Source organism: Callorhinchus milii, unplaced genomic scaffold, assembly GCF_018977255.1.
Source record: "Callorhinchus milii isolate IMCB2004 unplaced genomic scaffold, IMCB_Cmil_1.0 Scaffold27, whole genome shotgun sequence".
NCBI lineage: Eukaryota > Metazoa > Chordata > Chondrichthyes > Chimaeriformes > Callorhinchidae > Callorhinchus > Callorhinchus milii.
Genome location: NW_024704768.1, coordinates 3,745,085 through 3,762,259, shown reverse-complemented (window position 1 = coordinate 3,762,259; position 17,175 = coordinate 3,745,085). Strand labels below are relative to the sequence as shown.

At 53.7% G+C, this 17,175-nt stretch overlaps 2 protein-coding genes across 2 annotated transcripts in view; both read right to left on the bottom strand.

The window, feature by feature from the left end:
- LOC103173219 (nuclear envelope integral membrane protein 1-like) overlaps positions 1 to 9,287 on the bottom strand; it is a 12,534-nt gene extending 3,247 nt beyond the window's left edge. The window contains exons 1-7 of the mRNA XM_042344160.1: positions 9,239 to 9,287; positions 4,922 to 5,059; positions 2,718 to 2,830; positions 2,135 to 2,357; positions 832 to 904; positions 431 to 524; positions 184 to 298 (exon numbers count right to left, since the gene is read on the bottom strand). Coding sequence (XP_042200094.1) covers positions 184 to 298; positions 431 to 524; positions 832 to 904; positions 2,135 to 2,357; positions 2,718 to 2,830; positions 4,922 to 5,059; positions 9,239 to 9,287 — 805 coding nt within the window. The remainder of the gene's footprint in view (positions 1 to 183; positions 299 to 430; positions 525 to 831; positions 905 to 2,134; positions 2,358 to 2,717; positions 2,831 to 4,921; positions 5,060 to 9,238) is intronic.
- A 319-nt stretch (positions 9,288 to 9,606) lies between these two features.
- LOC121850956 (nuclear envelope integral membrane protein 1-like) lies at positions 9,607 to 14,334 on the bottom strand. Its single transcript, XM_042344332.1, has 6 exons — positions 14,222 to 14,334; positions 12,201 to 12,313; positions 11,610 to 11,832; positions 10,308 to 10,380; positions 9,909 to 10,002; positions 9,607 to 9,776 (listed from the first exon to the last, which is right to left on the bottom strand). Exons 1-6 carry the CDS (start codon positions 14,331 to 14,333, stop codon positions 9,612 to 9,614), a joined length of 780 nt encoding a protein of 259 aa, XP_042200266.1. The 5' UTR covers position 14,334; the 3' UTR covers positions 9,607 to 9,611.
- Between the last annotated feature and the right edge of the window lie 2,841 nt (positions 14,335 to 17,175).

Here is a 17,175-nt window from a genome sequence, read left to right as displayed (position 1 = left end):
TTCAATCCACGGCTGTTTGTCGAGACGTCGCTGGGTGCAATTGGCTGCCGCGTTTCGCCCCACAAAATATACAGTCACTCCACTTTGCAGTGTATCCTGTGAAGCGCTTTGAGACGTCTCGAAAGCGCAATAATCATCCTCGCATTGGATCCAGCGCCTTATTATTATTTGGGATCAACTCACCCAACACGTACTGCCAATGCTCCCGTAGCAGAAAGTGCAGGTTCCTCAGTGTGACCTGGATTAGGTAGAGCGAGAGAGACCAGCCGCCAGCTATCAGCAGGTACAGCGAGCTTTTCTGAAAGGCGGGGGGGGAGAGAGTGAGTCAGCAAAGGTGTTTCTCATTAAAAGGTGACGAGTGGAACTGAACAGATGCACAACCTCCCTTTCTCTGCTCCGAACAGAGGAAACAACCAACGATCACACGTACCTTGGGCAGAAGGCGTGACAGGATAAAGATGACAATGATGAGGGAGGCCAATATTCCCACACTGATTCCTGAGGTGTAGAAGAAAAGCTGGCTCCTGAAGGGAAAGATAGATTCAAGATTGAAGGCCACTGGATTCTTCCTCCCCCACCCCAAAGACTAGTTATTTTCTTCGGGGGGCAGGTGGTGGGGCGGGAAGGGAGGGGGTGGGAAGGGGGGGGGTGGGAAGGTGGCGGGAGAGAGGGGGAGGGTCATCAGGGACAGTGTCAAAATTTCCTTCACCACAAAATACACAGTCACTACACTTTATAGTATATCATGTGAGGCAATTTGAGACGTCTCAGAGACGCGATAAGGCACTATGTCAAATGCAATGATTATTTTTATTATTAGTCTAACCTCACCTGCTTAAAGCTTCGGCGTAGAAAAACAGCAACAACCCACAGACAAAGATGGCAATGAGTTGCGGATCAAAGCCTGTAAACCAGAGAGAGAGCAGCACACATTAGCTCCGAGAATCCCTCACAGCCACAAGGCACGGCAACACACAGCTGAACACGGCTACCAACTCGCTCGATGGACAAAGCGTGTGGCGGTGGCTGCAAAGGTCAGCAATTGCCTCTCTTAATCCAACTGAGGGACACACCAAAAGGAATTAAAGGCGTTCTCCTCTCCCCCTCCTCAGATCAGAGGGTATATCCAGTGAGTGGCTGAGGCACAGTGACAAGGTTCCAGGCTGAGTCTGTGCTGAGACAGCTCAACGTCTAATTTCTAGAGAGACGTTTAAGCAGAGGCCTTAAGTGCAAAGAGCTGCATTCGTGCATATATGACGTCTTCACTTGTGTCCTAACAAGTGAGACACTGTTCAATTCCAAAGCAAGAAAGATGCCCATATTGTGAAACTAAAGGCAAATTCAATCAGCTACTTGCGCTTATACTGGGTAGCGGAAATCTGGAACTCTCTTTCTCTCTCTCTCTCTCTCTCTCTCCCCTAAAAGGCTGTGGGTTTTGCTTGGATCCATTCACATTTTCAAGACCGAAATGGATTGATGTTTCGTTAGGTCAGGGTATTAAGGGATACGGGGCAAAGGTGGGTAATTGGAGTTGAGGCACAGATCAGCCTTGATCTAACAGAATGGCGCGAAACAGGCTTACTCCTGTTCCTGCAGCACTTGACACAGGAGGCATCTCAAAGCGCTTTACAGAGATGGTATTGATCTGAACAACAGAGGCCACTTTGTACAAGGAGTTGCGGCACAGAACACCAGCTAATGGGATCAGGATAGAGGCTAGGATGGAGCACAGGAGGAGGGAATGTGCGTGTGCATTTGTTTGCACCAATGTCCTATGCTCAATGACACACAACTGCAGGAAACGCAGAACGCGTGCGAATTGCGAGACGAAAGACCAAGGTCCATCCAGTTCGCTTTCCACCATTCTAGCAGTCACCTACACATGTCCTGTCCAGAACTATACACTGTAATCCCCAGAGATTATTTCAAAATATCCTAAAATTCATCTCATTTTGCTTTTGAAAGAATCAACTCTCTCTGCTGGAGCCTGTTCCATACGTTTAACCCTCCCTCACAGTAGTGTTTCCCCAGATCGGTTCTGAATTCACCCCCCCCCCCGCGCCCCCTTTCAATCGCAGGGCATGAAACCTCTTAAAGGGGATCATCTCCGGTATCTTACTGACAGGAAACTCACGGCGTGCCAGCAGCACACGATACACCGCGCTCGCGTTGTTCGGCTCCACTCTGAAGCAGGTTTTGCTGCTGAACAGGTCGACGTTGATGTGGGTTTCGTTGACTCTCTCCTTCAACATCAACGACACCACCTCCGTGAACCAACCCCAGACCCCGGGGCTTTGCAGCTGTGTCACATCCTCCGACTCCTTCACTTTAAACTCCTGGGAGCTGTTCACTCGGATCTGGGGAGAGGGAGAGAGAGAGAGAGAGAGAGAGAGAGCGAGAGAGATCTGATTATCGATAGATTTGATCATCAAATCAATCGATCCAGTTATTTATTTATGGTGTCAAAAGTGAAGGGGTGGGAGTAGTGGGTTGCAGTAACTGCTTCCTTCCACTAGAGGGCGCTAGAGTACAAGGCATGCTTACTGAGCCCCACCCCCACCCTCCCACGCGCCCCCCACCCAAGTCACACCGACAACGGCTTGTATTTACACAGCGCCCCTCGCGTAGGGGAGCGGCCCAGGACTCTTGCCTGTGGCGGAGCATGACCCCGAACCAGAGGAAGGGGGTGGGGGGGGGGGTGACCTCCCCAGTCTCACCCGTAACCGAGTCCAGATCTCTCTCCATCCGGGCACCAGGGTGTTTTTGTAGCAAAAGCTCTTTGCCCCAAAATACTGGTAGACGACATCCTCCACGATCGACGCGCTCCCTCCTGCAGCACGAAAGCAACGGTCGCAAATTAAGCCGCGAACTGAACCCCGACCGATGAGCTCCAGTGAACCCCCCCCCCGATCGCTGCGCCCCGTCTTAACGCGTCAGCGCCGCCTAAGTCATCCTGCTGTCAGTATACCGGCCGCCAGTCCTGATGACTCCCGTTAATCCTCCTCTTTAACCCTGCGAGTGAAAGCCCCAACGGGGAGGGTGGTCCAAGCAGCGGGAAAGCTTTGGCCAGACGGCGCTCTCGCTCTCTCAATGGCCAACCTACGTGGTTTTATCTGGTCAGACTCCAGCAGTTACCCCCTAACGCACACTCTGGGATTCCCAACCACCCCACCCCAAGCCCTTGGCTCCTGCCAACCTGCGCCTAATACCCTCCGGAATCAGGTCACCAGGGAGGGAGAGAGAGGGCATTCCTTTCCGACAATCTATCTCTGGGAACTTTCAGCGTGAGTTCTCAGCCGGGTCTGGAAATTCTTAAGCAACGGTGATGATGGGTCTCTGCACGCGTGTCAAGACACAGGGTTGGCCATTTCCCCCCCCCCCCCCCGTTCCCCCCAAAAAAGCCCCTTTTGCCTTGGAGCTGATCAGGAGTTTACTGTGAACAGAATTATAGAATTATACGGCACAGAAGGTGGTCATTCGGCCCATCGTGTCTGTGCCGCTCTTTGAATAGAGCTTCCAAATCAACCCCACTCCCCCCGCGCTCTCTCCCCGTAGCCCTGATCACCCCCATCCCCTCTCTCCCCCCCCTCCCTCTCTCTCCCCGCAATAGCCCCACTTGTCCTCCCCAAATAATTCTCCCTTAAAACTTGTGATATCAAATCGTTTTCCACCAGCCTTTCAGGCAATACTGATTAATCACTGCTATTACGGTATATAACAACAACAATAGTAATCCTCGCATTTGATATAGCGCTTTTCACGTCTTCTCGACGTCTCAAAGCGCTTCACGGAACAGTGAACAGTGACTGTACAGTGAATTGACTGTATATTTGTGGGAGAAACGCGGCGGCCGATTGCTCACAGCAGCGTCTGCCCCACAAACAGCCGTGGATTGAAGATGACCAATTTATTATTGTTTTGTTTTGGAGGGGATTATTATTATTATTATTATTATTAGGCTGTGTGTGTGGAGTAAGGAAACTCGCCCACCTGCCTGGTGTCCCGCTGGTGAGGTCAGTGCTCTAACCACTGAGCTACAGGACTGCAAAATATTATGTTATGTTATGATTCGAAGGAGTAAATTATTCCAAGGGGGTGTGGTGTGTGTGTGGAGTGGGGGGGGGGTGCCGTGGGGGTGGCTGTGCTGTGGGGTGTGGGGGGGTGTGTCAGCGCCTCGGGACGTCCTCCTGACGTGAAAGGCGCTTTATAAATGGAATCTCGTTGTTGTGTGCTGTGGGGGTGTGTGTTGTAGGGGGGTGTACTTTGGGGGGGGGGGGGGGGGGTGAGTGGGTGTGTGTGGGGGGTGTGTGTGTACTGTGGGGGGGTGTGTGTACTGTGGGGGGGGGTACTGTGGGGGGGTGGTGTGTGTTGTAGGGGGGTGTACTGTGGGGGGGTGTACTGTGGGGAGGGGGTGTGTACTGTGGGGGGTATACTGTGGGGGGGGTGAGTGGTGTGTGCTGTGGGGGGTGTGGTGTGTGTTGTAGGAGGGTGTTCTGTGGGGTGGTGTGTACTGTGGGGGGGGGGGGTGTACTGTGGGGGTGTGTACTGTGGGGGTGTGTACTGTGGGGGGGTGGTACTGTGGGGGGGGAGTGTTGTGTGCGGGGGGGTGTACTGTGGGGGGGTGAGTGGTGTGTGCTGTGGGGGTGGGGCTGTGCTGTGGGAGGGGGGGGGTGTGGGTGGGGGGAATCTTACGTCTCAGTTCAACACGGAATGTGAGGCGTCTCGAAGATTATTATTATTGATGATTATTATTATTATTGATTATAATGGTAATGATTGGGGCTGATGTTGCAGACAGGGGCCGGGCCTCGGAGACCTCCTGAAGCCTGGGGCTCGGGTTGGGGGAGAGAGGGAAAGGGGGGAAGCCCGGGCCCGGCCCGGCCCGGCGGGGAGGGAGGGAGGGAGGAGAGACCGTCGTTACCTGAGGCCGCGGCCTGAGCCAGGACCAGGCCTGAAAGCCAGGCCGCCGCGTACAGCGCCCAACCCGGGCCCGGAGCCACCAGCCGCGGCGGCCATTCATCCCTCCCGCCATTGGCTGCGGGGGGGGGGGCTCGGCTCCCTGACCGACAGCGCCGTCCGCCAATCAGCGGCTGCCCCTCGCAGGGCGGGGCTTTCACGCCCTGACTGACCGCGCCGTCCGCCAATCAGCGGCTGCCCCTTCGCCAATCAGCGGCTGCTCCTTCGCAGGGCGGGGACTCCACGCCCTGACTGACAGCACCGTGCACCAATCAGCGCTTGCCCCGGGCCTCGACTGGGATCCGCCTCGACCAATGGGAGCGTGACCTGGGCGGGGCGGGGCGAGCTCCTGAGCAGACCTGGGCGGCGCCCCTCGGTTTGACTGACAGCCGCTGCGACCAATCAGCGGACGCCACCGCCGTCCCACCACGCCCCCTCCCGTGCGGGCAGCAGCGGGTTCTGATTGGTCGCCGTGAACGCCAATCAGCGGCCAATCGCCCAATCGCGAGGCGGGGGGAGGGGAGGGGGCGGGATGTCTGATTGACAGCTGCAGAATCATCAATAACAACAATAATAACCCTCGGATTTGACCCATCAGAGGATCAAAGGGTCCCAATCCCGCCGTGAAGTGTAGTGACTGTGCGTTTTCCGGGCGGTGTGCATCAACGCAAGAGAGAGAGAGAGAAAAAAAAAGAAGAGAAAAAAAATCGCCGGCAAAAAAAAAAACGCCGACGGCGACGGTTTGGCCGCTTCAATCCGCGCCGCTAAACGCACAGTCACTACACTTTACGGCGCATGCCCCGCGAGGCGCTCTGAGCCGTCTCGAGGACGTGATCAAATGCGAAGGGCTGTTGTGGATAGGACTCCTGACTGAGCCGCGCCGGTTACTGAGCCCCAACGCAGACGGGAAGGACACGGTTTTAAACGATTAAGTGAAACAGCGTATTATGCTTCACAGATCTCGTGCTTTGAAACCTTTACGCGGCCCAAGTTGGGTGTAATGAACGAGTTTCTGCTCCGGGCCCCGGTTTGGTCCCTTGAAAGAAGCGAGTGGGCGGCTGAAGACAGCTCAACGTCCACAAATGAGTCGCGTCGCCCGGAGGGCCGTGGGCGGTGAGGATCACGTCACAGAGTGGGAGAGAGAAAGAGAGAGAGAGAGAGAGAGAGAGAGTGGAGCAGGAGGGAGAGTTATCATAGATCTTCCGGAAATAGCCTGTCGCTGGAATATATCAGGGAGATGAGACCTGCGACGCTAAATTTAGAATCCCAAACACAATGCGAATGTTAATTCGCTTTAATTGTTCTGTTTATTGCTTCCTTTGCTGTGTGTGTGTGTGTGTGTGTGTCTGTGTCCGTGTGTCTGTGACTGTGTGGATGTGTGTGACCGGCTCCATTGTTTCTCTTGTTGTATGTAACCGAGTTCAGCTTCAACTTAAGGTTGTGGCTTATACACTCATGCTCTCGCCTCTGGGGTCAGATGTTTGCAGGGTCGAGCACCTTCTCCCCCCCCCCCCCCAGACTGACCTCACCCCACCCACACATCGGCAACAATGAACTCACAGTCTGTACTGATGCTCCAGCAAAGTGTCGGGGGGGTATGAGGGGTGGGAGGGTGTCCCCATATTGTCGGAGGTTACGTCTTTCGGATAAGATAACAATAATCCCTTAAAAATACATTAAAATAATAATTTGGTCGCTCAATCCACGAGTGTTTGTGGGGACACTGCTGTGCGCTACCGCGTTTCGCCCACAAAATATACAGTCACTACACTTTACAGTACATTCTGTGAAGCGCTTTGAGACGTCTCGAAGACGTGATAAGGCATTACATCAAATACAAGGGTTATTAATTATTATTATTATTAAACCAGGCTCCCTGTCTGTGCCTGTTCAGATAGTCGTAAAGCTCAAATCAGAAGGGCTGAAGGATAATTATTTTAACCTCTGTATTATTAATTATTTGTATTGACGCAGCGTCCCAGACAGAGGTGGAGTCGGGGGGGGCCAGGGGGAGGTGACCGTAGGCACGGTCGAAGAGGAAGGAGAGAGAGGAGGGAAGGCGGAGGGATTGAGGGTGAGAGCGACAAGAGCAGTGGCTGAAAGTGCGGCCACCGACGACGGGACAACCTTGGTTTTGATACGAGGGACAAGCAGGAGGCCGGAGCCAGTCAAGCGGAAGCTGCGGGGAGTGGGTTGGGGGAGTGAGCAGGTGGGAGTGGTAGGGAGTTGGAAGGGCGCGAAGGGATTTGAAGACGAGCGCGAGGAAACTGAAACACACGTTAATGGTAACAGCCTGCGGGTCAGTGCAGAGCAGAGCAGCAGCTGGAGTTTATTGTGCGGAGGGAAAGGGAAGGAACTGGTGAGATTTGAGGGGGTGGATTGGACAGGGTTCAACCCTGCTAATGCTTCCTCCTTCCTCCCCGCCCCCCCCCCCCCCCCCCAGACACACACACACCCGCCAACATCATAAGAACATAAGAATTTGCTATGAAGCGAAAGAAGACCAAGGTCCATCTAGTTCGCCTCCTGCCCTTCATCCTGGCTGTCGCTTGAGGTGTCGTGTCCCCAAACTATACACTGTAGCCCCCCCCCCCTCCCACCCCCACCCCCAGATATTATTTTCGAGCAAAAATCTATCTCATTCGTTTTGGAAACAAACAACACTGATCATCCTCAGACAAGATAACCTCAGACAAGAGAGGGAGAGGTGGGGGTGGGGGGGAGAGGGGGGGGGAGAGTGTAGAGAGTGGGTACAAGGGGAGATGGACAGATACCGGCCATGATACAACAACAACAACATCAACAGCACAATTACATTTGTATAGTGCCTTTCGTTTCCAAAAAGAACTTGATAATAACCTTGTGTTTCGCATCGATTGAACATCTGAAAAGTCTCTCAGCAACCACACTTTTTGTCTCCTTCCTTCCCCCACCCCCCGCGCGCTCCACCCCACCCCACCCCACCCCACATACCACCACCCGCCGCCCGCCCCAGCACACACCCAACCCCCTCCGGGCCAGGCTACCAGCCAAGTCAAGTGCTTTGAGACGTCATCCCGACAATTACGACGAGGATAGAAGAGTGTAGGGGGGGGGGGGAAGGGGGGAGAGAGAGGAGCCAGGGTGAAGGCAGATTAATCCTGGTTTATATAGAGGAATTCTGGAAGTGGAGTCCTGTTGCTAAGAGCACTTCCTCACAGGAGAGAGGACCCAGGTTCGATTCCCGGGCAGAGGGCGACACTTGAGCCAAGTTTCCTTACTCCGCACTCCTTGTAGTGAGCAGGAACCCGGCTGTTCGCGGACTGTCGGATCGGATTCCTGGGCTAATCATTAATTCCCTTAAAAAAGAAAACGGTAATAATAAATCGGTCGCTTCAACCCACGGTGTGTGTGTGTGTGTAGTGTGTGTGTGTGTGTGGGGGGGGGGGGGGGGGGAAGGGGGGATTGACCCTGCTGTGCGACTGGCGTTTCGCCCCAAGATACACAGTCACTCCGCTCCGCGGTGTATGGCGTGAAGCGCTTTGGGCGAAATACTTTAAAGCACTCCGAGACGCCACCCGGCCTGAAGGGCGCTTTATAAAGTTGTTGTGAGAGTGATACCACTGAGCCAGGCTGACACTCACTCACACACACTCACTCACACACTCACTCACACATACACATATACACAAACTCACTCACACACACACACTTACACATACACACACACACACTCACACATACACACACTCACTCACACATGTACACAAACTCACTCACACACTCACTCACACACACTCACATATACACAAACTCACTCACACACACACACTTACACATACACACACACACACTCACACACACAATCACACATACACACACTCACTCACACATGTACACAAACTCACTCAAACACACACTCTCACTCACACACTCACTCACGCACACACACTCACTCACACACACACTCACTCACACATATACACAAACTCACTCACGCGCACACTTACACACACACACATACTCACTCACACACACACACACACAAACACACAACACTCACTCACACACATACACACTCACAGAATACAATCCTTTAGCGAAGCGGGTGGCTGTGTGTAACAGGCTAACATTGCCGGGGGATCCGAATTGCTTACATCTCGTACTCCTTCCTCCTCTCGGGATTGCTGACGATGTCCCAAGCCGCTCTCACTACCTTAAACGCCTCCTCGGACCTGGGGTGTGGGTTCTTGTCGGGGTGGACCTGCAGACACAAAGCCACTGCGTTTGAGACACAACAAACCTCTCCGCCCCATTCTTCCTCCGATCACCACGGACCCTGGGCCTCCCATTAGTGTCCCGTAGCTCAGTGGTTAGAGCCTTCGCCTCTCAAGCGAGAGGACCCGGGTTCGAGTCCCAGACGGGGTGAGACCTTCGGCAAGTTTCCTTACCAGGATGGCCAGTTGTCGATAGGCTTTTTTCAGTTCGGCGTCGGTGGCCGTCACCTCGAGGCCCAGCACTTTGAATGGGTCCAGGTCGTCCTTTCAATCCACGGCTGTTTGTCGAGACGTCGCTGGGTGCAATTGGCTGCCGCGTTTCGCCCCACAAAATATACAGTCACTCCACTTTGCAGTGTATCCTGTGAAGCGCTTTGAGACGTCTCGAAAGCGCAATAATCATCCTCGCATTGGATCCAGCGCCTTATTATTATTTGGGATCAACTCACCCAACACGTACTGCCAATGCTCCCGTAGCAGAAAGTGCAGGTTCCTCAGTGTGACCTGGATTAGGTAGAGCGAGAGAGACCAGCCGCCAGCTATCAGCAGGTACAGCGAGCTTTTCTGAAAGGCGGGGGGGGAGAGAGTGAGTCAGCAAAGGTGTTTCTCATTAAAAGGTGACGAGTGGAACTGAACAGATGCACAACCTCCCTTTCTCTGCTCCGAACAGAGGAAACAACCAACGATCACACGTACCTTGGGCAGAAGGCGTGACAGGATAAAGATGACAATGATGAGGGAGGCCAATATTCCCACACTGATTCCTGAGGTGTAGAAGAAAAGCTGGCTCCTGAAGGGAAAGATAGATTCAAGATTGAAGGCCACTGGATTCTTCCTCCCCCACCCCAAAGACTAGTTATTTTCTTCGGGGGGCAGGTGGTGGGGCGGGAAGGGAGGGGGTGGGAAGGGGGGGGGGGAAGGTGGCGGGAGAGAGGGGGAGGGTCATCAGGGACCGTGTCAAAATTTCCTTCACCACAAACTACACAGTCACTACACTTTATAGTATATCATGTGAGGCAATTTGAGACGTCTCAGAGACGCGATAAGGCACTATGTCAAATGCAATGATTATTTTTATTATTAGTCTAACCTCACCTGCTTAAAGCTTCGGCGTAGAAAAACAGCAACAACCCACAGACAAAGATGGCAATGAGTTGCGGATCAAAGCCTGTAAACCAGAGAGAGAGCAGCACACATTAGCTCCGAGAATCCCTCACAGCCACAAGGCACGGCAACACACAGCTGAACACGGCTACCAACTCGCTCGATGGACAAAGCGTGTGGCGGTGGCTGCAAAGGTCAGCAATTGCCTCTCTTAATCCAACTGAGGGACACACCAAAAGGAATTAAAGGCGTTCTCCTCTCCCCCTCCTCAGATCAGAGGGTATATCCAGTGAGTGGCTGAGGCACAGTGACAAGGTTCCAGGCTGAGTCTGTGCTGAGACAGCTCAACGTCTAATTTCTAGCAAGACGTTTAAGCAGAGGCCTTAAGTACGAAGAGCTGCATTTGTGCATATATGACGTCTTCACTTGTGTCCTAACAAGTGAGACACTGTTCAATTCCAAAGCAAGAAAGATGCCCATATTGTGAAACTAAAGGCAAATTCAATCAGCTACTTGCGCTTATACTGGGTAGCGGAAATCTGGAACTCTCTTTCTCTCTCTCTCTCTCTCTCTCTCCCCTAAAAGGCTGTGGGTTTTGCTTGGATCCATTCACATTTTCAAGACCGAAATGGATTGATGTTTCGTTAGGTCAGGGTATTAAGGGATACGGGGCAAAGGTGGGTAATTGGAGTTGAGGCACAGATCAGCCTTGATCTAACAGAATGGCGCGAAACAGGCTTACTCCTGTTCCTGCAGCACTTGACACAGGAGGCATCTCAAAGCGCTTTACAGAGATGGTATTGATCTGAACAACAGAGGCCACTTTGTACAAGGAGTTGAGGCACAGAACACCAGCTAATGGGATCAGGATAGAGGCTAGGATGGAGCACAGGAGGAGGGAATGTGCGTGTGCATTTGTTTGCACCAGTGTCCTATGCTCAATGACACACAACTGCAGGAAACGCAGAACGCGTGAGAATTGCGAGACGAAAGACCAAGGTCCATCCAGTTCGCTTTCCACCATTCTAGCAGTCACCTACACATGTCCTGTCCAGAACTATACACTGTAATCCCCAGAGATTATTTCAAAATATCCTAAAATTCATCTCATTTTGCTTTTGAAAGAATCAACTCTCTCTGCTGGAGCCTGTTCCATACGTTTAACCCTCCCTCACAGTAGTGTTTCCCCAGATCGGTTCTGAATTCACCCCCCCCCCGCGCCCCCTTTCAATCGCAGGGCATGAAACCTCTTAAAGGGGATCATCTCCGGTATCTTACTGACAGGAAACTCACGGCGTGCCAGCAGCACACGATACACCGCGCTCGCGTTGTTCGGCTCCACTCTGAAGCAGGTTTTGCTGCTGAACAGGTCGACGTTGATGTGGGTTTCGTTGACTCTCTCCTTCAACATCAACGACACCACCTCCGTGAACCAACCCCAGACCCCGGGGCTTTGCAGCTGTGTCACATCCTCCGACTCCTTCACTTTAAACTCCTGGGAGCTGTTCACTCGGATCTGGGGAGAGAGAGAGAGAGAGAGAGAGAGAGCGAGAGAGAGCGAGAAAGATCTGATTATCGATAGATTTGATCATCAAATCAATCGATCCAGTTATTTATTTATGGTGTCAAAAGTGAAGGGGTGGGAGTAGTGGGTTGCAGTAACTGCTTCCTTCCACTAGAGGGCGCTAGAGTACAAGGCATGCTTACTGAGCCCCACCCCCACCCTCCCACGCGCCCCCCACCCAAGTCACACCGACAACGGCTTGTATTTACACAGCGCCCCTCGCGTAGGGGAGCGGCCCAGGACTCTTGCCTGTGGCGGAGCATGACCCCGAACCAGAGGAAGGGGGTGGGGGGGGGGGGGGGTGACCTCCCCAGTCTCACCCGTAACCGAGTCCAGATCTCTCTCCATCCGGGCACCAGGGTGTTTTTGTAGCAAAAGCTCTTTGCCCCAAAATACTGGTAGACGACATCCTCCACGATCGACGCGCTCCCTCCTGCAGCACGAAAGCAACGGTCGCAAATTAAGCCGCGAACTGAACCCCGACCGATGAGCTCCAGTGAACCCCCCCCCCCCGATCGCTGCGCCCCGTCTTAACGCGTCAGCGCTGCCTAAGTCATCCTGCTGTCAGTATACCGGCCGCCAGTCCTGATGACTCCCGTTAATCCTCCTCTTTAACCCTGCGAGTGAAAGCCCCAACGGGGAGGGTGGTCCAAGCAGCGGGAAAGCTTTGGCCAGACGGCGCTCTCGCTCTCTCAATGGCCAACCTACGTGGTTTTATCTGGTCAGACTCCAGCAGTTACCCCCTAACGCACACTCTGGGATTCCCAACCACCCCACCCCAAGCCCTTGGCTCCTGCCAACCTGCGCCTAATACTCTCCGGAATCAGGTCACCAGGGAGGGAGAGAGAGGGCATTCCTTTCCGACAATCTATCTCTGGGAACTTTCAGCGTGAGTTCTCAGCCGGGTCTGGAAATTCTTAAGCAACGGTGATGATGGGTCTCCGCACGCGTGTCAAGACACAGGGTTGGCCATTTCCCCCCCCCCCCCCCACCGTTCCCCCCCAAAAAAGCCCCTTTTGCCTTGGAGCTGATCAGGAGTTTACTGTGAACAGAATTATAGAATTATACGGCACAGAAGGTGGTCATTCGGCCCATCGTGTCTGTGCCGCTCTTTGAATAGAGCTTCCAAATCAACCCCACTCCCCCTCTCTCATTCCCCCCCCCCCTCCCTCTCTCTCCCCCCAATAGCCCCGCAAACTTGTCCTCCCCAAATAATTCTCCCTTAAAACTTGTGATATCAAATCCTTTTCCACCAGCCTTTCAGGCAATACTGATTAATCACTGCTATTACGGTACAACAACAACAATAGTAATCCTCGCATTTGATATAGCGCTTTTCACGTCTTCTCGACGTCTCAAAGCGCTTCACGGAACAGACTGTACAGTGAATTGACCGTATATTTGTGGGAGAAACGCGGCGGCCGATTGCTCACAGCAGCGTCTGCCCCACAAACAGCCGTGGATTGAAAATGACCAATTTATTACTGTTTTGTTTTGGAGGGGATTATTATTATTATTATTATTATTATTATTAGGCTGTGTGTGTGGAGTAAGGAAACTCGCCCACCTGCCTGGTGTCCCGCTGGTGAGGTCAGTGCTCTAACCACTGAGCTACAGGACTGCAAAATATTATGTTATGTTATGATTCGAAGGAGTAAATTATTCCAAGGGGGTGTGGTGTGTGTGGAGTGGGGGGGGGGGGTGCCGTGGGGGTGGCTGTGCTGTGCGGTGTGGGGGGGTGTGTCAGCGCCTCGGGACGTCCTCCTGACGTGAAAGGCGCTTTATAAATGGAATCTTGTTGTTGTTGTGTGGTTGTGTGCTGTGGGGGTGTGTACTGTGGGGGGGGGGTGTTGTAGGGGGTGTACTGTGGGGGGGGTGTGAGTGTTGTGTTCTGTGGCGGGGGGTGTGGTGTGTGTTGTAGGGGGTGTACTGTGGGGGGGTGTGTGGTGTGTACTGTGGGGGGGGTGTGTGTACTGTGGGGGGGGTGTACTGTGGGGGGGGAATGTACTGTGGGGGGGGGGTGTACTGTGGGGGGGGTGAGTGGTGTGTGCTGTGGGGGTGGGGGCTGTGCTGTGGGAGGGGGGGGTGTGGATGGGGGGAATCTTAGGTCTCAGTTCAACACGGAATGTGAGGCGTCTCGAAGATTATTATTATTGATTATTATTATTATTATTGATTATAATGGTAATGATTGGGGCTGATGTTGCAGACAGGGGCCGGGCCTCGGAGACCTCCTGAAGCCTGGGGCTCGGGTTGGGGGCAGAGAGGGAAAGGGGGGAAGCCCGGGCCCGGCCCGGCCCGGCGGGGAGGGAGGGAGGGAGGGAGGAGAGACCGTCGTTACCTGAGGCCGCGGCCTGAGCCAGGACCAGGCCTGAAAGCCAGGCCGCCGCGTACAGCGCCCAACCCGGGCCCGGAGCCACCAGCCCGCGGCGGCCATTCATCCCTCCCGCCATTGGCTGCGGGGGGGCGGGGGCTCGGCTCCCTGACCGACAGCGCCGTCCGCCAATCAGCGGCTGCCCCTCGCAGGGCGGGGCTTTCACGCCCTGACTGACCGCGCACTTCGCCAATCAGCGGCTGCCCCTTCGCAGGGCGGGGACTCCACGCCCTGACTGACAGCACCGTGCACCAATCAGCGCTTGCCCCGGACCTCGACTGGGATCCGCCTCGGCCAATGGGAGCGTGACCTGGGCGGGGCGGGGCGAGCTCCTGAGCAGCCGTGGGCGGCGCCCCTCGGTTTGACTGACAGCCGCTGCGACCAATCAGCGGACGCCACCGCCGTCCCACCACGCCCCCTCCCGTGCGGGCAGTCAGCGGGTTCTGATTGGTCGCCGTGAACGCCAATCAGCGGCCAATCGCCCAATCGCGAGGCGGGGGGAGGGGAGGGGGCGGGATGTCTGATTGACAGCTGCAGAATCATCAATAACAACAATAATAACCCTCGGATTTGACCCATCAGAGGATCAAAGGGTCCCAATCCCGCCGTGAAGTGTAGTGACTGTGCGTTTTCCGGGCGGTGTGTATCAACGCAAGAGAGAGAGAGAAAAAAAAAGAAGAGAAAAAAAATCGCCGGCAAAAAAAAAAACGCCGACGGCGACGGTTTGGCCGCTTCAATCCGCGCCGCTAAACGCACAGTCACTACACTTTACGGCGCATGCCCCGCGAGGCGCTCTGAGCCGTCTCGAGGACGTGATCAAATGCGAAGGGCTGTTGTGGATAGGACTCCTGACTGAGCCGCGCCGGTTACTGAGCCCCAACGCAGACGGGAAGGACACGGTTTTAAACGATTAAGTGAAACAGCGTATTATGCTTCACAGATCTCGTGCTTTGAAACCTTTACGCGGCCCAAGTTGGGTAATGAACGAGTTTCTGCTCCGGGCCCCGGTTTGGTCCCTTGAAAGAAGCGAGTGGGCGGCTGAAGACAGCTCAACGTCCACAAATGAGTAGCGTCGCCCGGAGGGCCGTGGGCGGTGAGGATCACGTCACAGAGTGGGAGAGAGAAAGAGAGAGAGAGAGAGAGAGAGAGTGTGTGGAGCAGGAGGGAGAGTTATCATAGATCTTCCGGAAATAGCCTGTCGCTGGAATATATCAGGGAGATGAGACCTGCGACGCTAAATTTAGAATCCCAAACACAATGCGAATGTTAATTCGCTTTAATTGTTCTGTTTATTGCTTCCTTTGCTGTGTGTGTGTGTGTGTGTGTGTGTCTGTGTCTGTGTGTCTGTGACTGTGTGTATGTGTGTGACCGGCTCCATTGTTTCTCTTGTTGTATGTAACCGAGTTCAGCTTCAACTTAAGGTTGTGGCTTATACACTCATGCTCTCGCCTCTGGGGTCAGATGTTTGCAGGGTCGAGCACCTTCTCCCCCACCCCCCCCCAGACTGACCTCACCCCACCCACACATCGGCAACAATGAACTCACAGTCTGTACTGATGCTCCAGCAAAGTGTCGGGGGGGTATGAGGGGTGGGAGGGTGTCCCCATATTGTCGGAGGTTACGTCTTTCGGATAAGATAACAATAATCCCTTAAAAATACATTAAAATAATAATTTGGTCGCTCAATCCACGAGTGTTTGTGGGGACACTGCTGTGCGCTACCGCGTTTCGCCCACAAAATATACAGTCACTACACTTTACAGTACATTCTGTGAAGCGCTTTGAGACGTCTCGAAGACGTGATAAGGCATTACATCAAATACAAGGGTTATTAATTATTATTATTATTAAACCAGGCTCCCTGTCTGTGCCTGTTCAGATAGTCGTAAAGCTCAAATCAGAAGGGCTGAAGGATAATTATTTTAACCTCTGTATTATTAATTATTTGTATTGACGCAGCGTCCCAGACAGAGGTGGAGTCGGGGGGGGCCAGGGGGAGGTGACCGTAGGCACGGTCGAAGAGGAAGGAGAGAGAGGAGGGAAGGCGGAGGGATTGAGGGTGAGAGCGACAAGAGCAGTGGCTGAAAGTGCGGCCACCGACGACGGGACAACCTTGGTTTTGATACGAGGGACAAGCAGGAGGCCGGAGCCAGTCAAGCGGAAGCTGCGGGGAGTGGGTTGGGGGAGTGAGCAGGTGGGAGTGGTAGGGAGTTGGAAGGGCGCGAAGGGATTTGAAGACGAGCGCGAGGAAACTGAAACACACGTTAATGGTAACAGCCTGCGGGTCAGTGCAGAGCAGAGCAGCAGCTGGAGTTTATTGTGCGGAGGGAAAGGGAAGGAACTGGTGAGATTTGAGGGGGTGGATTGGACAGGGTTCAACCCTGCTAATGCTTCCTCCTTCCTCCCCGCCCCCCCCCATCCCCCCCCCCCAGACACACACACACCCGCCAACATCATAAGAACATAAGAATTTGCTATGAAGCGAAAGAAGACCAAGGTCCATCTAGTTCGCCTCCTGCCCTTCATCCTGGCTGTCGCTTGAGGTGTCGTGTCCCCAAACTATACACTGTAGCCCCCCCCCCCCCCCCCACCCCCACCCCCCAGATATTATTTTCGAGCAAAAATCTATCTCGTTCGTTTTAGAAACAAACAACACTGATCATCCTCAGACAAGATAACCTCAGACAAGAGAGGGAGAGGTGGGGGGTGGGGGGGAGAGAGGGGGGGGGGAGAGTGTAGAGAGTGGGTACAAGGGGAGATGGACAGATACCGGCCATGATACAACAACAACAACATCAACAGCACAATTACATTTGTATAGTGCCTTTCGTTTCCAAAAAGAACTTGATAATAACCTTGTGTTTCGCATCGATTGAACATCTGAAAAGTCTCTCAGCAACCACACTTTTTGTCTCCTTCCT